Source organism: Tyto alba, unplaced genomic scaffold (assembly GCF_018691265.1).
Source record: "Tyto alba isolate M040663 unplaced genomic scaffold, T.alba_DEE_v4.0 Super-Scaffold_16, whole genome shotgun sequence".
Taxonomy (NCBI): Eukaryota; Metazoa; Chordata; class Aves; order Strigiformes; family Tytonidae; genus Tyto; species Tyto alba.
Window position 1 is genome coordinate 14,990,452 of NW_024881278.1, and position 24,108 is coordinate 15,014,559.

At 39.1% G+C, this 24,108-nt stretch overlaps 1 protein-coding gene across 4 annotated transcripts in view; it reads left to right on the forward strand.

The window, feature by feature from the left end:
• Positions 1-24,108, forward strand: part of TP53BP2 (tumor protein p53 binding protein 2) — a 49,647-nt gene that overhangs the window by 19,963 nt on the left and 5,576 nt on the right. For all 4 annotated transcript variants that reach the window (XM_032989119.2, XM_032989120.2, XM_032989121.2 and 1 more), the window contains exons 2-16: positions 343-490; positions 5,386-5,499; positions 7,239-7,318; positions 8,273-8,374; positions 10,994-11,168; positions 12,606-12,787; positions 13,174-13,338; positions 13,754-13,991; positions 15,761-15,889; positions 16,316-16,452; positions 17,237-17,726; positions 18,087-18,868; positions 20,743-20,880; positions 21,463-21,596; positions 22,608-22,774. In XM_032989119.2, the coding sequence (XP_032845010.2) occupies positions 343-490; positions 5,386-5,499; positions 7,239-7,318; positions 8,273-8,374; positions 10,994-11,168; positions 12,606-12,787; positions 13,174-13,338; positions 13,754-13,991; positions 15,761-15,889; positions 16,316-16,452; positions 17,237-17,726; positions 18,087-18,868; positions 20,743-20,880; positions 21,463-21,596; positions 22,608-22,774 (3,181 nt within the window). The remainder of the gene's footprint in view (positions 1-342; positions 491-5,385; positions 5,500-7,238; positions 7,319-8,272; positions 8,375-10,993; positions 11,169-12,605; positions 12,788-13,173; positions 13,339-13,753; positions 13,992-15,760; positions 15,890-16,315; positions 16,453-17,236; positions 17,727-18,086; positions 18,869-20,742; positions 20,881-21,462; positions 21,597-22,607; positions 22,775-24,108) is intronic.

Here is a 24,108-nt window from a genome sequence, read left to right on the forward strand (position 1 = left end):
TCCTGCTGCGTCAAATGTGTGCAGTAGATATGTATAGTAAGGTGGGAGAAGTTCTGACACATCACTGTGAGAGAGAAGGAAGAAGAGCAGTAGGTCCAGATTTAAAACCAAACAATCCTCAACAATGTAGTTTAGTTGAGGAAAGAATTAATTCTGTAGTGTCTCGCTTGTGCCTTAAAAAGAAATTTGGTTTTGTTTTGAAATTCTGGATGCACAGGAGTTGATAACAAACAATACAACTGTGTTGAAAATAATGCATTTAATGAGAGTATTGTGACTCCGATATGAAGTCTAGCTTTGTGTTATAAAATAACTGTGTGCTGTTGCCTTTGTCTCTTCCAGATGTTTCTGACCGTGTACCTCAGTAACAATGAGCAGCACTTCACGGAGGTGCCAGTCACCCCCGAAACAACCTGCAGAGACGTGGTGGAGCTGTGCAAGGAGCCTGGTGAGAGTGAGTGCCACCTGGCTGAAGTGTGGTGTGGCTCAGGTAGGTTAGGCTTGCACTTTTTGAATTACTGGGCATTCACTGCTTCTAATAAGGTAGCACATGGAGACATGACAGACGTGGTCCTGTCCTAGAAGGTTTCTGCCTTAGTGTTGTTAATCTCCTCATCAGATCTGCTGTATGATAACACATCTACAGAAAGGCTCACATGTGCAAAAGTCAGTCAAAAGCAAAAGAAGGGGAATTGGGCGTGCCACTGTCCGTGTGTGTATGCAGACCTTCTCTGACTCAAGTCTCTGAAGGGTGAGGGGGAGTTGTTTTCTATTCTGTTTTCTACCCACAGTGGGATCCCAGTGGCCCGTGTGGGTTTTTTAAAGTATCAGTAGTTTGATGATTACCCAGTCAGAATAATTTATTTAACCCCATAGCCATTTTCACTTGCAGTGACAAAGGGAAACTTCCTTTTTCTGATGATGGCTTTGTTGTTCTCAGTTGTGTTAGCTGAGTTTGGAAGGGAAGGAGTGTTACCAGCAGTAGTAGGAGTTACCTGATATGAAGTGATCCAAAGAAGGTGTGTGGTGGGTGGGAGGGAGGATGTAGAAACTACTTTTGACTGTCCCCTGTCCTTTTCAGCCTGTGGAAGAGGGTTTTGTGTATGTGGTTAGTTGTGGCTTTTTTTCTTCTGTGTTCTTACTGATTTTGGAAGTTCAAATCTCCCTAGCTTTCAGTACTCCATTGGAACTGGAACACATGTCAACAAGCAAATCAAAAGCTAAAGTATGGCTAACTTTTCATGGCTTAAATGGGAAAGGACTATCTCCTATCTCCATAGTACTCACTAGATACCAATAGCCATCCAGAGGCCTAAAATAGATGAATCACAGGATTTTAAATAATGAAAAATAATGATAGTTGATCCAACTTTTTTGAGATGCTTCAACAAAATTATAAAAGAATTGATAAGGGCTTATGTTCCTGTCTTCCTCTGCTGTTGGCTTAGGCTCACACCTCTTCAAAGAAGTCTTTGGTGAGCTGGATGTTTCTTTAATAGCAACAACCTGAGTTGTTTCTTGATTTTTTTTTTTTTTTTTTTTTTTTTTTAGTCCCTTCTGACAGAGATGTAATGTTTCTGATATTTCTAAGTTGAAAAAAATGAAACAGAAATTTTTATCTTCTACTTGGAAAAGAAAGCAGCTTTTCTTTATAAATGATAGTAAAATAAAATCACTAGTCCAGCATGGAAAGATCTTTTAGGAAAGTGTTTTTATTGTGTGTCTTTGTCCAATTCTGTCTAAATCAACATAATAGCAAAGTCTACAGTGAAAGACAAGTAAAATAAAGGTTTAGGTAAAAGGACTGAATTTATAATTAGTCTCAGCCTTGTGCCCTGTTGGAGTGCACAGGTTGTGATGATGAGGGACAGGGTTCTCCTGTCATTACCAAAGTTGGAGCCCTGCTAGAGTGGGCATCTTTTTTCCTTGTGTTTCCTGGTTCTTGTTTGGCTTTTGAGATGTTGATGTAGAGTATGCTAGAAGGGGCAGAGATTGTTCTGAAATCAAGGGAGGGCACCTATACAGAGAATCAAGTGAAGCCTGCCAGTACTTAGTGTCTAAATGGTATTGTTAAGCTGAAAAGTGAACTTTTGGGAACAGAGGTTTAGTTATAAAACCAAGTTGTCAGCCTCTCTGGTACACAAGGAGATATGTAAGGAAATAATCTGGATACAGAAATATAAGGTGAAGCAGAGAATTTTTTCTGAGATTAGTCTTTGCAAAGACATAATGAGGTACTGTGAGAACAGATCTCTAAATGTTACTTGCACAGCTATTGTCATAAGACCAAAAAAAAAGTATCATCCATTTACACACTGAAAACCTTGATAGTTGTTTTAGAAACCAAATTATTCTTGTTCCCTTCACTGATCCTGTCATATTTACTGGTTATTTATTTCTGTATGCAAACACTGATATATGTGCACAGAACTCTGTACAGTTTCAGATTGCACTTGGTAACAAAAAATGCACGTCTCAAATCATGTAACATTAAAAGACTTGAATACTAGATGAAGTACATGCATGTTGCTTTGGATAAAATACATCCTTTCTTAAGCATCTGTGTAACATCCAGTAACAACTATTTGCAAGATATGTTTTCATGTATATCTTGGAATTTTTGAGGGAGGTAGGTGGGGGAAGGGAGTTAAATACTTTTAGCCTTTAACCTTATCTCATTTTAGATGTCAGCAAAGTTCACTGTCTTGTTTTGCCAAGATATGCCATAACTTCTATTTTGTTTGCGTTTTACACTGAACAAATTAAACTTTATTTTAAAACAAACATGGCACATTGCAGCTAACTTTCTGGGCTAGAAACAAAAGATTTATGTTGGAAAAGGACTTCTCAGACTTCAATTACTGATCTTTCTTAGGTGGCTTGTCTCTGTCTTTTTCTGACGCTTGCTCAGGAATTTTAGCTTCTGTTGTCAGACCTTATTAAGCCTACTTTGAAAGATTGCTGCAAGTGTGCTTGAGGCACTCTGCTCCCTGAAGGGAGCAAGTTTACTACTCTCCTTTTCTTCCCAGTTTTGCTTGAAATTTGATGAGTATCAGGGCAAACTTTCTTGATATTTCTACTATTGCCAGAATTCTGTTAGGTGACTACCTTGGCCACTGTAGAAAGCAGTCAAAAGGTGTGTGCATGTATAAAGATAGATTTTTTTTTTTTTTTTTTTTTTTTTGAGATAGGTAGGGAATAAACGAAGCCTGATTGTTTGTCCTTTTTTCTTGAGCTTTCCTAATGTAGTTTTGTTTGATATTTGAAAATCTCTTTGACCTTCCTTTGAAGTCACTGGGTGGTATTGACAGAATCCTTGTGTAAAGGGCATATCCCTTGATTATAGAATTTCAGCCAAAGTATTGCGGAGCTGCTAGAAATCTGTCTCATGAGCCTGCTGTATATTCTTTAAGAAGAAAATCTAACAGTGGTACTGTTGGGTTTTTATAATTGCCTTTTTTTTTTTTTTTTTGAATTAAGGTTTAGCAGATGAAGAGCTTATTTAGCTGTCTAGACAAGTAACTGCCAAGAGACTGCTTTTTCTGTAACAGTGACCTACTTGCTTATTCTGTAAAGCTAATCTCTTTTGACAGTGACTCCAGAAATTTTCCTTCCTAGATTGCTTGAGCACAGCTGCAGCATTTTCATTTAAAGAAACACTTTTATGTTGAAAAGAGCTTTTCACATGCTGGAAACATATGTTAGTAGCTCCTCTTCTTATGAAACTGGAAACATTTATGCTTAACGCCAACAATTTTTCCCCTGAAATGATCATTCCATATTAAGACAATGACTTTAAAAGATTATCCATTGAATATGAATGAACTACTCTCTGATTTTTTTATTATTTTTTTTCCCCCCTCCCTGTAAATAATGAAAGGAAACATCCAACAAAAGCAATGTCCAGAAAAACAAAACTGGTGCAAAAGTAGGGGTATTTAATTTCAGTATTTGTCTTCTTGTCTTATTTCTCAGGCCAGGAATAATATATTCTGTTTGTCTGTCACTCAGTGCAAATGAATCTAACCTGATCAACAGTCTCAGATGTTGTCATAAGATACTATGACAGTATCCTGACTACATAAATTTTGATTATTGTAATATATTGACCACATACCTGCCATCACTCTTAACATAGGTATAAAAATGTATGGTAAAATGTCTAGAATAACAAAAGAAATTGCTTTTATGTAAAGATTTAGAGGCCAACAAGTATTTGTAATTATATCCTGTCTGTGAATACCCTGTTAGGAAGTGTGTAAATTTTGGAAGAACAGTAATACAGAAAGGGGAGAGTACTGATAAAAGAAGGTGGCAGATGTAGACTCTCACTGGATTTTCGTAATATCAAAAGGCAATGAGTAAGGCTTAAAAATTGGAAATGTGACTGAATCCTGAACTTTGGAACAAGATCAGGAAAGGAAGTTCAGTGGAGCTTGTGCATGTAACTTAAAGAAACTTCATCCTGACCGTCTGAAAGGAAATGGGAAGTTCTTATTGGATTCACTTTTCACTGTCTGATCTTTTTTTCCCTTGAGCTGTGAATCCAAAATAGTTTAGCTTTTCCAGGTTTATCGGAAGTGTGGCTTTCAAAGCACATGTAATCTGAACTTCATGAAATTTACTGTCTGAGGCAATGAGCCAGATCTGTGGCTGACGGGCTATAGGAGAACACTTGAAGTGACAGGAGCTGTGCTGACTTGCTGAGGATCAGGCCCTCTGGGTTCTGCCAAGGAGCCTCTTCAGGGCACCTAATGCTTCTGCCCGAGTGTGAACGCAAGGGCTGCAATCAGCATTTGGTCACAATCCTTGGGAAGCGTTAAGGGAAGAATTACTCTTCTCTGAGAGATCTTCTTTGCATCTCTCAATTCTTGTTGGAGTAGGAAGTAGATGAGTCCCTGTAGGAATCGGGGCGGAGGAGCCCTTGAGAAGTGGGGGTGGGAATGACTGAAAAGTAAGTTTGTCTGAGTTACCACAGAAGTGGAACAAAAGGCATGCCAGCACGTTTCCTGTGGTGGTGAGTGGGTAAGATGATTTGCAAACACAAAACTAAGGCACTAGAGCTGAAAGCTCTAAATCGCCTGTTTGCTCCCCCTTGGGCTGTGATAGTGCCTCAGTGCCATCGCCCTTCGGGGATGGACTTTTGAACGGTTGTATCTGCTTTTCAGATGTGTTGGTTTAATTTCAGAAGCAAGGAGTGACACAGTGAATTCCCAAGGAAAAGGTAGAAATGCCTTGGGTAAGGACAAGGGTTAGGTGCACACACTGCACCTGAGTAATAGCAGGTATTCAAGTTAAAGGTGACGGACAGATATTTTTGCTTTGTTTTGATATGTGCCCAAGCCACATAGGGATGTATAGTCAACTGGCTTTTTACCTTTTCAGAACGTCCCATAGCCGATAATGAACGGATGCTGGATATTTTGCAGCGCTTTGGGATGCAGAGAAGTGAGGTTCGTTTCTTTCTTCGTCATGAACGCTCTCCCAGCAGGGAAGCAGGTAAGTGTTGATCTCAGCTGCTTCGTTTGTATAAGTTTAATTTCGTTCCCTGAGGTTAAGAAAACAGCTTGCATATGTTATTTATTAATATTGGTAGTCAGTATGGTGTTGCAGCCCTTTTTGGTCTGATGGTTATTTTCTTGTGAGTAGAGAATTCTAGTAACAGAAAACTTGTTCATTTTAGTAAAGACTTCATCTTCCCTTGCCAGATCTGGGGACATTAAATCCAAATTAAAATTTATGCAGGTTTTTCTAGAGCTGGTCATCACCAAAGCACCCAAGGGCATCCTGTTTTAAATATATTAGCCACAGCTAAATATCTGGAGACCTGTGATAGTCTCTTCTTTTAAACCTACTAACCAAACTGTTGTCCAGTAATGTAACTTATTATTTGGGCTTAGGATGTTTCACCTGGATAACACTTTACCGGGGTGATAAACTTGCCAAAAGATAGAGTTCTTTGATGTTTGTCCTAACTAAGAATGTAATATATATGCATTGCAAATCTAAATGTGAAACATATAAAGAAATTGACTTCTTGCTTTTCAAGGTTTTTCTGTGCATCCCGTATTAATCTATTCAGTTAGAATCCTTAAGTCTTAACTTTAAATAAGTCTACTGGATTCTTCTTCCTTCCTTTTTTCTGTTTTGATCCTTGGTAATCTTCCTTGGTGTTGGAAATACTGCATTTGTGTTAAGTGGCGTTGTACCTAGCATATTTTAAAATGGATAAACGTATCTTGATGTTTGAAATGTGTAGTAACGACAGACTGAGTACATGAAAAGTTAAAGCTGTGCCGTTTCTATCTACTAAGTATCTTACAGTGCAGATTAGTTGTCAGGATGTAATTTTTCAAGTCCAGGATGCTCATAGCATTAGGATTATTGGCATTTTATTGGCCATAGCATTGCTAAGCAATATATTGGAGGAAGAACAAATTAATAGTTAGGAGCTCTGCAGTTAGTCTTGCAGGAATATGGTCTTGAAATAGGTATCAAGTGGGCAAGAAGCTAACAGAGAAGACTTCATCCTGTAATATATGTATGTCCTACAGGGAAATGAATGAGTTTTGTATTTGGCATCTGAACACCATTTGTACATAATTTGATGGAAACATTAAAGTTGAATTCTAGTTAAGTAGCATCTGTACTGTCACAATAACTGCCAGGAAGGGAAAATTTTGTGCTTTTAAACTTTGTTATGTGCAAATAATTAGCTGTAGATTAAATGGTGCATTTTTCATGATACATGACTAACCTTCAACTATTGTTATTCAAATTCTCTGTGAGACAGTTGACAAAGGCACATCAGAACATCTAGGTGCTGTTTTTAAGACATTGTGGTAAAAGTGCCTCTCTGTGAATTAACAAGATGTTTTTGTGTCATTTGCAGAGGGGAACGTGTTTTTGTGACTATTCATCTGTAACACAGACTTACTAGGGGCCTGTTGACCACAGGAGAGATATTGAATTGGCATACTACCGGGTTTTTGTTTGTCTGTTTTTAAATAGTGTTAAATCTTAAAATAAGTGTTGACATTGAACGGCAGCCTCTTCATAAAATATCTTGTGTCATCAGATAAGTTTATCTTGGTGGGAAGAGCATGGGAAGAACAGTTGTTTGGATTCTAAACCAAAATGATTGTACTGCTTCTGTTTGTATTGAATGCTATGTCTAAAGAGATAAGAAAAATCCTAAAATACCTGACCGTCTTCAACTATCCTGTATTTCTATCCAGTGAGTGGACAAAGGTCTCAAGATCCAGCCTTAAAAAGAAATGGTGTAAAAGTGCCTGGTGATCGAAGAATAGAGAATGGAGTAAGTGCTTGATGCAATGGCCAGTATAATGAAAATGGAGGTTTCCCTTCCTTTGAGATATTGCTGCAAATCCTACCTGGAAACTAAGAGATTCTTTTGGAGACATTTCTAATGACTGCTCTAAAACAGACGCAAAGTGTCTAACAATTATCACCCTTGACTTCAGTTGTCAAGGTGTCTCTTAGATCCATTGTCTGCCGTATCTGTATTTGCAGCTCTGAGATCACCCATACAAATTCAGCATACTTTCCCTTTTCTACTCCAGTTGAAACTTTTCTCGTTTTCCTTCATTTCATTGATTTTCATGTTCAGTTTATTCCTTAGTTCCCTATTTCAAGTTGAGACCAGTTAGTGTTTCAGCACTGAATCCACCATCTTGTCTCGTATTCTTGATCCAGAAGATATAATTATTATGGATATAAGATTGAATCTAGATTCAGGAAACAGATGTGAACAGATAGCTAATGTAATAATAGTTCTACCTTTGAGGGTGATGTTTTCCCCACCACGCACTATATTTAAACTTTCTATTTTCTTCAACTTAATGTTGAAGTGCTTTGAATTGCAATGATACAGCTACAACCAGAGATCCATCCAACCATGTGCTGAGCATTCTGGGCTCAGTCAGTCAGAGCTGATTCATGATGAGCTTAATTGTTAAGGACTCTGAAACTCTTCTTTAAAATGCTGCTGGGGTTTTGCTAGAAATATTAATGTTTCAAGAGATGACAGCTTATGTGTGTTGCTGGATTGGGCTACACGTGTATGATCTTACAACTATTTATTCTTTTACCATAGAAACATCCTGTTTCTTTCTAATTATTTTATTGTACGCTCAACTGTTGTTATTTTTTTGAAGACCTTTATCATACTTTTCTGCAGTAGCTCTGTTGACTTGCATGTTAGCCAAATTAAAAATTCTAGACTTAGCATGCTTTGGATTTTCTTTGACAGGTCAGTGCTCCAAGGATGGATATGACACTGGCTGAACTTCAGGAAATGGCATCACGCCAGCAGCAACAAATTGAGGCTCAACAGCAAATGCTGGCTAACAAGGTGAGCTCAGAATGAGGTTGTTTACAGCCAGGAACAAAGGTAGTAAGAGTCACATGGGGTGGAGGGAGGGTTGGGGATTTGTTTTTCTTTTTTGTTTTTCACCTCTTATAAAGAAGGCTCTTTTTTTCGCTTCTTTTTAAATTTGCAAGTTAACCTATGCAAATATCCAGTAGTAAAACATTAATGCCAGTGATAAAAGTGACCCCATAGCTTACTAAAAGGATAGATGATACAACATTGATATAGTGTCATTCATCCTGGTGGCTCTGCCAACTCCATTTGTGTTCCATACAGTGACCAGCCATTCACCGGTTTGATCACTGAACAGAGCTTTTGTCTCCGGATATAATGATATCTTGCTTTTTCCTGACAGAGTTCAATGTGCCTGGTTTCCTGGGGTAGCTGTCTGGAAAAGACGGCGTGTATGTGATAAAAGTAACTAGGAGAGTGATTTATAAAATGCTTGCAGAACAATAACAGAAAAGCTAATGAAAGCACACAGGGTGCTCCTGAATTGTTTAGGGGGAAAAAATACTCTGAATGCATCTGCAGAATGATGACATGGATTTCATGTTTGACTTAAGTGTTGTTGGTACACACTACTCTTGAAAATACCACAGAAAATGCTGCTTTTTGCAGAGAATTGTTAAATGCAAGCCCATCCTGAAGAGCACTCATCTGACTGGATGAATGAGTTCCCATGCTTTTCAGAATGTGCTTTACAGGGGAAGGCAGCTGCTCTGGGGCTCTTGTCTTGCTTTTCATCCTCTGTTAGAAGCCATGTCTCACTCTCCATTTTGAGGTAGCTGAGTTACACCCCTCTTTTTGTTTCATGGTAAGTTCTGGTATGAAGAAAATGCAAACATAAATGTAAGAAATCGGTCAATCAGCCAAGTCATTAGAGTTTTCACTTGAACTCTAGCAGCACAGTTAATAACTATCCCACCCAGATTAATTTGTCAAGGTAGAATGTTGTCCTCTTATTGGTTCCAACTGACAGAGGAGTGTTTTATATAAAAGAGAAGCCTAAACTTTCATAACTTTTGGCTGTTTCACTCACTGGTGATGGTAATAGACGTTGGTCTTATAAATAGCAATACCACTGTAGTCACTATATATATGAAATCAGAAATAGGAACATTATATTTATTTACTATAAAGGGAATCATACAAGATTTTTAAAAAAAATAAAATAAAAATTGAGTTTGAGACTGGATAGCTACCCATCCAGATAGGTGTCTGCTGCCTGTGGTTTGCAGAAAGCAGCTTTGTGGGTGACCCATGGGAGAATTTTTCATTTAACATTTCCTTTCTGAAAGGGCATCTAGGAAAGCAGGTTTGTTCCAGAGAGGCTTTGCATAGCCTCTTTCCTGCCTTCTGAAATCAAATGCAGTATTAAAAATAGATTGAGGGGGAAAAATATACTTTCTTTTTTAGACATGAGCTGTAATATCTATTTTTTGACATTTGCCTGTGTGGGATTGACTCTAAACTCATGCACACACTGCAGGTGCTGCCTGGCTTTTTCCAGAAAGCAGGCTCACTCCTTTGCTCTTCCTTTTTTATTCAAAGTGCACAAGAGTTCCTGTTTATAAATATGACTGGTGATTTTTTTTTTTTTTTTCCCCCCCCTTCTTTTTGGAGGAAGTCTTGAGTTCTAATGTTAGTAAGAAGTGCTAGGCTTGGCTGTTAGTGGATGCTTGGGAAAGTCTTAGTAGTTCTACGTCTGGAATAACCTATAATCTCTGGAACTGGCAGCCATGTATAATGGCCAGTGATTTAAAGGCAGACTCTGTAAGTGATCTAGTGGCTTCTTTTAGCTCTAAACTATAGACATCTATATATAGAAACTGATAAACGTGCCATTTTACTGTTGGAGAGGCAAAAGGATCCTATCCACTGAAATGATATCTGTTGTATAAATGGGGGCCAGGTCACTGTGAAGGTTTTCTCATGTCTTTAATCATTCTGTGTTGTGATAGTGGTGATTGTTACCAGGAAATGGTAAATTTTCAGAACTTTGGTATGCAGCGATCCTCCCATCTCAAGGAGGTTCTAGTAGAACTAGTAAAATACAGAGTGTGATGAAAATGATCAATAATTTATGGATATATTCTGTATAAAAAATATCTAATATTCTCCAGCCCGACTTACAGTTGTTTAAAATGTGACATATGATAGGGATCTGTAAAGTACAAGCAGCATGGAGAAGGTGGAGGGGAAATAATCATTTGCTCTTGCAACTCAAGAGCCAGCTAGTGATTAAATGAAATTGGTAAATGTCATGGAACATAAATGCTAACATTTTTCTTAGGCTTCAAAGGGTTTTGAGCAATTTAATGGAAGAAAAATTTGCCAAGGGCTGTTAGACATGGATAGCACATGTGTTTCGGTAGATTCTTGCACTACGGAATGGTTGTACCTGGAGGATTGTATTGGAACAGAATTGGTATGTGTTGCTCTGTTCTCTCAGACTATCCTTGACACTCTGGGAAGTCAGGATACTGGGCTGAAACTGATCTGAGCTGCTGCGGTGATGTTTTTTGAAACTGTTTCTGTCAGTACCTTACCATAAGTTCATTTAAAAAAAAAAAAAAAAATTGCTTGTCTTGACTGCAGGAGCAACGTCTGAAATTTCTGAAACAGCAAGATCAGCGACAGCAACAGCAGGCTGCTGAACAGGAAAAACTGAAGCGATTAAAGGAAATTGCTGAGAATCAGGAAGCCAAACTTAAGAAAGTGAGAGCACTGAAAGGCCATGTGGAGCAAAAAAGACTCAGCAATGGGAAATTGGGTGAGTTGCTACTTGGGTAAAGTAGCCTGTGATTTTTCCTGAAGTGTGTTTCTTGGAACTCCAAAATTTCTGGTGATTTCAGTGATTCAGATGAGGCATTTACAGTGTTCCAGGAAATGTTAATCTTGACAGTTTCACCTCTTGTATCTATCAAGAAAAGTCCTGAATGACCTAGAACAAAATATATTTTCTTACTGTATTTTAAAATATCCCATTAAAGGTACCCTGTGTTTTGAGCCTAGCATATCTGCTCTTTAATTACAGTGTAGCTTTTTTCCTTCTTTGAATATGTTTGTGTACCACAGTAACTTTTTCCATCCCTGATGTTAATACTCCACACATTTAGTGTTATTTTCTTGGCCTATAACAAAGCTTGCCCTGGTACCCTCTTGCCTCCTATGCAAGAGGTAACTTAATGGCCAAAGTGGCTGAGTGTTTTCTTTTTAATTACTGAAATCTGACTAGTGTCTGTCTTGCTGCTGTGCTAGCTGGGTGCTTGCAGTTCAGCATGTTGATGCAACATTAAATGTTGATTTTAGACTTTGTATCAACACACATTCTTCTTCCTACCTGTTCATCTTCCCTCCATACATATTGTACAGAACTTGTCATTTCCAGCTGGACTCAGATGAAAATGTATTGGTTTATTAAGGTAAAATGTAAATATATCGTTTTATTAGGGAGCATGGTGCTTTACAGATAAAGCAAAAGTGTTTTCTTATGGGGAGAAAGCATTTTCTGCTTAGGTTCTCTTGCACAAAATAAATGTAATTTTAAAGTAATAGAACAGTAGACTAATAAAATATCTTGGAACATGTGTATCTGTTTCCCTGTACCCTCCCCAGCAGGTCTGGACTTGGTACTTGCTTGAACTCTTACTGATTCCTTAAACTTTGTTCTATAATGCAACAGCTTTTGGCAGTGGGAGCAGCTGATGACAGTCGTTTGTAATAGACCCTAAAAAGCCCTCTCAGTCTTTGTTTAATATAACAGCTCAAGTGTTTTGTCATTGAGTTCCTACAACCTAAATTCAGAGTTTCAAACATCATAAATATGCCTTGTGGTTGAGTGAGTGTCTTCCTGCAGAATTCAGCATTAAGTGAATTTAGGCTTCTGTAGATGAAATTCAGCCCGGTAATGTGGTTTTGTTTTGTTTCCGTACTTCAGAAAGTTAAAAAGTGTTCCTTTTCCCCTCCCCATCAGTGCTCTGAGTAGGCAGAATTTACATAGTCTTGCTAGCGCGTTTGCTTTTACGAACACTTTGAGGAAGAGCTTGTTTGACAGGGACCATGAGTTTGCAGCAGCGGGCTGCGGGCTCTGTGCGGCGCCGCTCCGGAGGCCGGCAGGGCACTCCCGGTCCCCTGAACTGCCGCCTTGGAAGCAGCCCACGCTCGGCTGTTTCTCAGGGCAGCTATTGTGTTCTCTCGTCCTCTGCAGTGGAGGAGATTGAACAGATGAACAGCCTGTTCCAGCAAAAGCAGCGCGAGCTGGTGCTGGCGGTGTCGAAGGTAGAGGAACTCACCAGGCAACTGGAGATGCTGAAGAACGGCCGAATTGATGGTTACCACGACAACCAGTCGGCTGTAGCTGAGCTTGACCGCCTGTACAAGGAGCTGCAGGTAATGGAGAGCCAGCTCGTGACCCACAGCTCTTAAGGGCTAAAAGTTGGTTGGGTCATTTCTTACTTTGTCGGAAAGAAATCCCATTGCTCCTGTTGCTGACAGAGCTGTGTGGCTGCCTGCACGCTGAGGAGGGAGCGTTAGTTGTACTGGCTTCAAGGTAAACGGGAAGGAGCACGCAGTGTATATACCTTCCCTTTCTGCAAAATTTGGACCCTAACCAGAATTTTCTCTGGAGGAAATAATCTGAGTTTGCCAGAATGACTTGACATTTTAGGCGGCTTTTCTCTTTGTAACTGTTTCCTGCAGCCCATCCTGAAAGTTAATTTGTTTTGATTTTTTGTTGTTTTCGCCGCCTCCCCCCCCTGCTTTGTGAATTTATTCAGTTGAGGAACAAACTGAACCAGGAGCAGAATGCCAAGCTGCAGCAACAGAGGGAGTGTTTGAACAAGCGCAACTCGGAGGTGGCAGTCATGGATAAGCGTGTTAATGAGCTGCGAGAGCGTCTGTGGAAGAAAAAGGCAGCTCTGCAACAGAAGGAGAATGTACCAGTAAGTGTGGGATATTTAATAACAAAAAAATTAATTTAATCTGTGGTCTATACAGTCTGAAGTTAAAACTTGCTTGTGGGGAAGGCTGTTCAGACGTTAGACTACTTATTCTTATCCATATGTGGTGGAAGTCTTGTATTATTAAAGTACTTTTCATGGTATGTTGGTGTTAACCTACTTACTCTTTACAGACAAAAACTCTTCTTATGCTGTTGTGGTTTTTTTTTTTTTGTCTATTACTACCTCATGTTTAGATCTCTTAAAGCTTTTTTAAAAAAGCATTTTTAATATTGCAGTATTGTTTTAGCCTTTTTGATTTCTACTTCAAACTCTGATGGATGGATACTGCCGCATAACAATCTTTAAATTTTCTTCCTTTTTTTTTTTTTTTTTTTTTTTTTTTTTGTCTCCAAAGGTTTCTTCAGATGGGAATTTACCCCAGCCAGTGGCTTCAGCTCCAAGTCGAGTGGCAGCAGTAGGTCCTTATATCCAGTCCTCTACTATGCCACGTATTGCTTCCAGACCTGAACTTTTGGTGAAACCAGCATTTTCAGATGGGACACAAGCTTTGCAGGTACCTGATGGCCCGCTGAAAACACAAACTCTGCCCAACATGAGAGCTGGGAGCAGTTTACAAGCTAAAGCTCCTGCAGGTAATGGATTACAATTAATATTTCTTCTACAGAAATGTTGTCTTATCTACCAGCTCTATTTTATTTTTTTTTTTTAAGCAAAGTACTACTTGAGATGTCAGTCTTATTGCTTGCAATTTTCCTGTCTCAGTTAATATATTTTATAAGCACTGAGGTCATAAGATTCAGTGTGTTATGTGTTTATAAACGTTTTATGAATTAAGTAATCCTCTTAGTGAGCAATCTAAGGATGAGGAGAATTTTTCTGTAAACCAGTGATTTATTTATTTATTTTAAAATACTCCCTAAAAACTATACAACAATTTTTATTTGGGTTTCTAGAAGCAGTTTTTGGGGCATACATGGTAACAACCTGGTGCATGGACTTAAAAACTAGCAAAGTCAAGTTTTCTGGTCATGCATTTTGGAAATGACACATGTAAAGGATTAACCAAATTTACAAGAAATATTATAAAAGAGGCAGTTGGTTGTAGCACAGAAATAGCAATAAACTTGCTGACATGTCGATGGTGTAGGAACATGGAGAGATGCAAGTCCAACGCCTGAAGCGAGGCTTGGACTCTCCTGCTAGGAGTGTTAACAGAGATTTGCCTGGCTTTTCTCTGTGGCTTTCTCCTATGAGATACAGTTCAGCTCTGTAAGAGTATAAGTCTGGAGAAACTAAAGAGTTGCAGCTATTTCTTCTGCACTATCTTGGGAGGAGAAGACTCGCTTTTCAGCTGAGCAAAAAACTCTGATCTTTTCAAACAGGAAAAAATGGAGGCTGGGCTTGTAGAACAGTTCTGTTTATTTATCTCCCTCTCTCCATCTGCAGTTCTGGCAGATATTATTAAAGTAGCCATGACACAAAAAAGGTTGAAGTGTCTCTTGCTGTACTGGAGAATGGGGAACTGTTCCATTTTATCTGCTTTGTAGATCCTAAAACCACAGGAGTGGAATTTTAGCTCTAGTCCACACAAAATTTGAATTTTTGCAATAGGAATGTGTGGTAGTGTGCTATTTGAACTAAAACAACAGTCCTTATTTTATAGCGTTTTGGCAAAACGACTGCTTTCCTAAAAGAGGTTGTATCTGATACTTTGTCAGAATTAAACTTTGCTTCTGCTGCTTACCTTTACTATTTAAATTTAATATTACTTATTGTACTAGATAATTTAGAATTTAGTAGAGAGAATTTGGTGAAATTTTTAAACTAATAGCAAATTGCAAGCATTTTCTTAGTTATTTTTGAAGCAGACTGGATGTCTACTCCAGTGAATGTAAAGATCAGCTTTAAAGCAGTGTCTATATGCACGTTGAACATAAAGATGATTTTTTTTTTTTTTACACTGTTTTGGATATCACTGGCAGGATCTATTTATGCTTTAAGGCCTCATGTTTTTCTTTGCACAGTATATTTTTCTCATCCCTTCTTACCATCATGTCGGTTTTAACTTACTGTAAATATCCAAGGAAATTTTCTTACTAACTGGAAAGAAGTCAATCTAGAGAAGTTTCTTGTCTGAATGCTCTAAGTGCAGATGCACTAAGACAAATAGTTATGCTGCTGCTTTGATAGTTGTTTCTGAACTTGGTTTTACATTCTCTTTTTAAAACAAACAAATGAGCAAAAATTTAAAGTGATAGTATTTATAGCCGTTAACCTGTATATGATCCTTGTACACTGTCTAGACCCAACTCTTATTAAAAGAACCCCACAAAATCACCTGTAATAAATAAGTCAATAAAAACATTATTTTAGCTTAATCTGTTCCACTGTTCTCTCCTAGGTTCAGTGGTCCCCAGTGCAAAACCCTCCCCATCTGCCACTGACTGGAGTAGTTCAAATGCAGACAATCATATTAGTCAAGGATCAGCCTTGACTTCAGGAAAAGGAATTGTGACTAGTGAAGGACAAGGTATGTTCTTATGTGCTTGCCTTATCTTAAAATATGGAGAATCTTCTAAATGCTTCAGTAAATATGTAGAATTCATTTGAGAGTACCAAAAAAAAAATAAACAAGAATATTACCACATAAGGTTCAATATCGTATTTCACAGATTTAAAACAAACCAAAACAAAACAAAAACAAAAAAAACCCAAAACAAACAAAACAAACAACCTTGTTTCAGGTGGTGAAGTAGATACTAATGCCTTCATACATGCTCCTGTTTAATTTGCAAGATACAGCATTTGGCAGGCCCTTGGGTCCTTAGCACCAAGGGTAGGATGGATACAAAAAGCATCCCTTGCATATACTGTCTTGAATATTGTGCAGCAGAGGAGGACTCTGTTCCTACAGTTCTGTTGTCCCTTTTAAGTCTTCCTCTCTCTCTAATAACAGCTGAAGGAGAAACTTTTTTACGAGAGAAAGAGAAGAAAGTGCGTCCATTCTCAATGTTTGATTCTGTGGACCAGTCTGCTGGGCTGGGCACACTGAGAAAGAACCAGAGCAGTGAAGATCTCCTGCGAGAAGCACAGGTATGCGGGAAACTAACTACTGCGTTCCATCTGACAGGGATTACTACACAGCTTTTCAAATATTGCTTCCAGGAAGCTCTTTGGAAAGTACCTAGGTCGTCTTCTGAAAGATTACTTCTAAGGAAAAATGCCTTTTAGGCTTTTGATGGCAGTTGGTAACTCAAAATCATTCCATACAGTCACTGTGATGAAAATCTACGTTTTGACTGAATATATAAAAGTGACTGTTACTTGTACTAGTGTGTATGCATGTATTTTTATTTTCCCAAAGATTATATGCTCAGAGGCATTTGCATGGAGGTTTTTAAAATCACATACACCCTTGTTTCACTGTTTAATGCAGCAGTGTCCTTCAGATGTTTGCAGCAAGACTTCCCACTTAAATCTTGGCACAAGGGTGCAATTTGATCAGGTAGGGGTGAGGTAGTGTAGAAGAACTGGGGATGACAAGTGCTCCGTTGGAAAACCAGCTTCTTGCCTACAGATGCTGCTGCGTGCCTCTGCTATCTCTAGTGAAATTACTGTGTCCTGCTACTGTTCGATGTTTTAAACATAGCTGCTACAGAAAGAATTAAAGAACACGTGTTCAAAGTATAAACAACTGTGATGATAACATGTTTCAAGAAGTCTGTGCATGTTTCCAACCATGTTGTAAAACAGTTTTGTAGCAGCATTAGAAATGCGAGATACTGTGTTGTTCTTTGAGGATCTTTGGTCCTTGACAGCAAAACTCCTAAAACTTGTTTTGCTGTTTAATCTTAATTAATTTTTTCTTGTCTTTCAGACAGCCAATAAAAATGTAACAAAGGTACCACCACCTGTCCCCACTAAACCAAAACAGATAAGCTTGCCTTACTTTGGTCAAGCCAGTCATCTGCAATCTTCTGATACTAAGCTGGATGGAAACCTGCAGAAGCTGCCTTTGGCTATTGTAACTATGGGGAACAAACAAAAACCAGCGGCACAGCAGCCTTCCCACCCTTCTCAGCAGATACAGCAGAGAATTTCTGTACCTCCTGCAGGTCCTTCCTCTAGCCAGGACCAAATTCTTCCCTCTTCCAAACAGGAGAGTCCCCCAGCAGCAGCTGTGAGACCTTTTACCCCTCAGCCGTCCAAAGAGACTTCACTCCCACCATTTCGAAAGCCTCAAACTGTGGCTGCAAGTTCAATTTACAGCATGTACACGCAACAGCAGACCCCTGGGAAGAACTTCCAGCAGGCAGTGCAGAGCGCTTTGACGAGGGCGCAGACCAGAGGACCACACTTCCCAAGCGGTAAGCATGTGGCACTCTACCTCTCTTCCGACCTCATTAACCTCAGATAAATGTACTTTTCCACCTGCTCTGTGGGTATAAATCTGTTCCTCAGGGGAATTAAGCAGGTTAGTGCAGCCATAAGAATTTTAGGTGGATCTTACGTGCTGTACATCAGCATTAACAAAGTGTGAAATATCTGTCTTGTGTTTGTAAGATAACTAATGGTAAACATGGTTACCAGATTAATTCTGTTCAGTTGAGCATATAGTTCTGCTTTTTTGCTCTACATAGGTGAATCAGGTTGCATGTTCTTTTTAGGTTCGCTGATCAAATATTCACACTTGTTTTTTCCCCATCCCTCCCTGAACTGCTCCGCAGTGTATGGCAAGCCTGTGATGGCAGGAGCTGGTGTACAGAATCAGCTGCCGCAGACTGAGAATGTCTACTCAAACCTCCAAGGCAAGCCAGGCAGCCCGGAGCCCGAGATGGAAACAACAGCCTCTGCTCACGAGAATCATGAAACGGAGCGAATACCCCGTCCCCTTAGCCCGACCAAATTGCTGCCTTTCTTATCCAATCCATACCGCAACCAGAGCGATGCTGATCTGGAAGCACTACGGAAAAAGCTGTCCAATGCACCCAGGCCACTGAAGAAACGTAGCTCCATTACTGAGCCAGAAGGACCTAATGGCCCCAATATTCAGAAGCTGTTGTATCAGAGGACCACTCTGGCTGCAATGGAGACTATCTCTGCTCCATCACATCCCTCCAAACAGACGGCATCAGCTGCCAGTCCTGAAATCCCAGCAGAAATCCCAAATCCTTACCTAACTGCAGAATCGGAAAAAGAAACAGCTGCTTCTCTGCCAGAACCGGCCATTGCTGAGGAAGCAGAAAACACGCCAGCAGATCAGAGCGAAGCTGTTCTTCCCTCCGTGGCTTTGGACGCTGTACCTGAGGGAGTATCAGATGGTGATGAACTCACACAGCCAAAAATGGAAGAACCAAGCCTAGAAGCTTCCCTGCCGCTGGAGGTATACATGGAAGAATATCCTCCATACCCACCACCTCCCTATCCATCAGGAGAACCAGAGAGTTTGGGAGAGGACTCATTCAGTATGAGGCCTCCTGAAGTTACTGGACAGTTTTCCTTGCCTCCTGTAAGTATTAGTTAGCCTGTAACTTGGGTGCCCTGTCAATAAGCCACTGCAAGGTCTGCCATAAATCCTGTGTGTTTTAGAGCTTACGCAGATGTGGGAGAACAGTCACACAAATAGTCTAGAAGTCTCTCTGTGGGTATCTGTTCTATTTGTGCGATGCTCTTATCTCCAGAGTGAATGACAGTAATGAAAAGACTGTTGTCTCTAGAGTGAATGACATGATGAAAAGTTTCAAATGGAATTTGATACACAAATAGTAAAACTCTTCTGGGCTGTAAAGAACATTTCTTATAGAAGTCTGCCTACAACATCCAAACTATACTTCCTTCTTAAGAGAAATTGAAGTTGGTATTTTTTTTTGAGGCACAGATACAGATTTCACAAGCATTTCCCACAAGTGGCTGATATGAGATGGAAAGTTATTTTCTTAATCCTGGATTGCATTTGTTTATCTGAAAGTGCCTTGCTTGAAAAATATCAATAAACAGACTTCTTTAGTTTCTGCTTTAAAAACTAATTTGTAGACATCAACTGCTTGCATTTCTTCTTCTGAAATGTTTTCTGAATTTTTCTGTGGACCCTGATTTAACATCAGTCAGTTCTCAAGTTGCATCAAAATGGAGTCTCTTTGGGCTAAGGGTATGCAGCATTTTACCATCTTGTTTGTTGTAGAAGTTTGTGTGTGGTATGGTGTTATCTCACTGTTGTAGAACAGAAATGCTTACTACTTTCAGTTCTTCAAAGAGTTTCTTTTAAAACCTATCATGAATAGAATTTTAATAATTTGATACATGAAAGTGTTTCTTCCTCCATCACATCAGTGCAGAGGAGTTAAAAGCTTTAAATATACTTTTTAACCTTGTAATTTCTGTATGTAATAGTCATTGCATGTTTTCAAGGCTTTGTCCTTGCTCCCTTTTACAAGGAAACTTGAGTGGTAGGATTTCCTAAATTGTAAGAACTCGTTTCTGGTTGGTTTTGTAATAATTCTACGATAATGAGAAGAAACCGGCCCAACTTCTTGATTTCATATTTAAATACTTGGGTTGTGCTGACAGGCTCTTTCTTTACAAAGCCTGTACTTTTGATATTATGTATAAATCAACAGGCAAAAGATTATTTTCTGGGAATCTCTTCTTATATATCTTAATTTCACATGTTTGCTCTTGCAAAACATGAGTCATTTCTATTCATCTTTGCCTGGACATCTGTCAGAAATTTACATACCCTTATGAATAGTGTTTATTACTGTTGCACAGCCAGCTGGGGAGAGCGCTGAGCTAATGCAAGCATTCTATAAAGGAAAGAGTACAAACTCAGCCATAGAAATACTTGGTTTCCAGTATCACTGGGAGCATCTAAAGCATTTCTACACTTAGTTCTACATTCTTTCCAAAACCATTTTCCGTAACTGTTTAAGTTCCTGGTAACGTCTGCTAAACCTAGGAAAACGTTAGGAACTTAACATTGGTGCTTAAAAAGTAGCATACTTCATGGAGTGTACCACTTGGTTTGTGTAATAGCTTTAAGAGCTAATATGAAATGGTCTGAATTAAAAAAAAAAAAAAAAGCGCATTTCTTTTCCAATCTTCAGGGATTTGGGAGTTTATTATTTTGTTGATGTGTTTGATCAAGGTGACTTCTGTATTTGGTTTGAATAGTGACCTTGCCAAGAGATAAAGGCAGAGATCTTTTATAAAATGCCTAAACTACTATATTTGTAATGTGTTGGAGAATTGGTGGAAAATGGTCTAAATTTCATATGAAACACTATCTTAATTGGTCATTTCTGCTGTCATTCACAAATAAGCAGTTCTGTATTCTTTTTCTTCCCAGGAAAAAAATGTCTGTAACTTGTGTTATGTTTTTCACAGGGAAAGAGGACGAACTTGCGTAAAACTGGCTCTGAGAGAATTGGCCATGGAATGAGAGTGAAATTCAATCCCCTCGCATTGCTTCTGGATTCATCTTTGGAGGGGGAGTTTGACCTTGTGCAGAGAATAATTTATGAGGTACAGATGCAAACTTGCATGAGAAAGAATAGCAATCCTGGTTCACACTGGGAAGTCTCAGCTTTTCTGGACTTGGGAAGATAAAATAACAGTACACAACCTAGATCTGCTCTTGAGGAGATAAGTCCTAACAGGACAAAGCCACTTGGAGGCTGATTTTTAAGTGTGCTAAATCCACCCTGGGTATTTAGCATCAAGACTGTAAATTTGCAGGACAACTTTTTCCTCATTTCTTATGCAATGTTTTATCCCCTGGCACGTTATCATATAATTTGATAAGAGAAATCCATGTGAATTTTGCTTGCAGTTAAATAGGCGAATATCAGAAATTTGTTTTAAATGCTTTTGCTAAGTTATCAAGGTATTATTTCTCTGAACCACTTTAGGTTCTTGCTATTAAAAGGAGGCTGCAAGCTTCTATGTGAGTCTGATTACTGCTGTAGTTTTCTGCCTGTTGCTCCTATCCACAGAAATATGGCTCAATCATATTCTAGAATAAGATGATTCATTTTTATTTGTGAAGAGATGTTTATTTTAGAGAGTTTTACCTGAATGGGAATGGCTCCTTTTCTTTCTGAATAGGTCGAAGATCCTAGCATGCCCAATGATGAGGGGATTACTGCACTGCACAACGCTGTGTGTGCTGGGCACACAGAAATTGTGAAGTTCCTGGTGCAGTTTGGCGTGAACGTGAATGCTGCAGATAGCGATGGATGGTAAGGCTTTCTTTAACTGGCACCTTACAGATGCTCTCTGCAAGAGAGCTGCAGCTTGGGAGCTGCTACAGGCTCCTCAATTTGCTCCTATAGAGCTTTTCACAACAACTTTTCCACAGTAGACCAGAAACAGTTCCCTGTGGGGCATCCTATAAGAATGTGCAGAGGAGAAAATAGGCAAATTAAGTTAATATTCCCTATATGAAAAAAGTGTGTATCTGAGGCCCAGTAGTGTGGATACAGTTCTCAGGAAACTGTTTCTTTGAGATGTGGAAGACAGCTTATGCATAATGAGCTGTTTGCTGACTTTCTGTGAGAACCTGTAGCTTACACACGCTCTGGGCAGTATCTAGCCCTGCAAACTCCTCAGTTCAGTGTCCCATACTCGGACAACTTAAAAACAAAATAGGAAACCATAACCTACAAACTGGGCTTGTAACTGATAATAGGTTACAAATCCTTCTTACGAATCCTAAGAAAGCTTATTTACAAAAGGCAGGGGGAAGAGGGCAGCAGTTTCACTATTTCTGTCTGTGTCTAAGGCCCAAGAATGAATAAAGATGCTTGTTATCCCTCAGTCTCAGTAGTTGTCTCAATTACCTGCACTTGTCACCAAGTCTGGTCTTGAAGTAGTTCTGTAGATTGTAAGAGGCATGATGTCAGGAAGATTTCTGAGTGGTTTTAATACCGATTTTTTTTTTTTTTTTTTTTTTTTTTTTAATTGCCTTATTGAATATTCTTAAAATGTTAATGGATTAGAAGAAGGTAGCGTAACTGGAGATCCATATGGAAACCCACCTTTAGGACTCAAGCAGCTCTTGGTACCTCCCATTATCTGTGAAAAGCAATTGCTCTTGACAATCCTGGGTTAAGTGTTTCTGGTGGGAAGCCTGCAGCCATGCAGTACTGGTTGCTGGAGGTCACACACAAAAGTGGTTTTCCCCTAGGAGTCTGTAAGCACCGCTGTGAGCAATAAAAGTAACATGTTATCTTTTCCTTTCTGGCTTGCAGGACCCCGTTACACTGTGCAGCATCCTGCAATAACGTGCAGGTGTGCAAGTTCCTGGTGGAGTCAGGCGCAGCTGTATTTGCGATGACCTACAGTGACATGCAGACGGCTGCAGACAAGTGTGAGGAAATGGAGGAAGGCTACACGCAGTGCTCCCAGTTCTTGTATGGTAGGTGATAACGCCCGAGTTCTGGAGCGTGCTAGGGACTCACCTGGCATTTTTGGTCTGGTTTTGGGTGAGGAGCGGTAAGTTGCACACTGGAGTTGTGTACCCATGCCTCAAGTTTCTCTCGGGAAGAGAGAGGTTTTAGCCAGCTTCTTGTCACAAAATGAGGTCCATCAAGACTAACCTTATAATATTGAACCTGTAGAGAGGATCTGAGTAACAAAACGCTCCCCTACATTAAAAACCTTGAAATGAGTTAAAAGCATGCATCATCAAATACGTTAGTGTGAGGTGACAATTAGGTGAATCTTAACACGCAAGTACTTTTTTTTTTTTTTTTTCATAAAACCAAAAGTGGTGTGGATATCTCAGTAGACAGTTCATATCTGCTACCTGGTGTCTTTAAATAAGGAATATTTCCTAATGTGCACTTTAGAACTAAGAAAGGTATTGCCAGGTTTCTGCCTTAATAAAGGTTAGTAAGCACTGAATTTGACTTTATCTTTCTAGCCTTTTTCTTCTCTTGCATTTGAAAAGAAATCCTATATTAAATTTAGATTTTATTCAAATAGTAAGATTATAAGGAAACTATTTTAACGGAGAGGGTGAATTCCCCCTAGGGTGTGATGAGTATTAGTCAATGAGGTTTTAAATTACTTTACTGTATGTTTTGTATGTAATGAGGTTTTAAATTACATTTTTGTATGTTTTGTATGTAGTGCTTGTCCTCTAGGTACCTACCAGCTGGAGTGTCATCTATCTGTAAGAGGTTAGAGTAATAGCAATGTAATATGGTGTGAAAAGCTGTAATACAGCCTTTCTGTTTTTGTGGAACATGTGAGATCTGAGTTTCTGTAAGCTGCTCAGCCAGCATATTTCAAAACAGCCTGTCCAGCTATCCTCACTGAGCTTGAAAAATGTATCTCTTGGTGCCAAATATATCATTTTCCTTATGAAGGGAGGGAGCCTATTTAGCTAGCATCAAAATCTGTGGGCTAAGCAAAGTTTCATTTAGTTTTATATCCAGAATCCAGTGGTGGTCATCAAAAGCAAATGCCCAAGGAAGATTGTAGGACTAGATTAAAAATAATGGTACTTATCCAGCATTTCTTGCTGGTTTTAACTCTGATTATGAGTTGAGAGATGGTATCTTTGTGTTGAAAAGGTCTTGAGAGATTTCTTTCTGGAATTTATCTAATTCTTAAACTCAGGTAAACAGCCCACAGGATCCTGTGGGAAGGAGCTCCATGGCTTTATAATACATAGCATGAAGAAACGTTTCTGTTTGTGGGGTGTTTTGGACCCACCATCTGGTGGTCTCACTTTATACTCTGTTT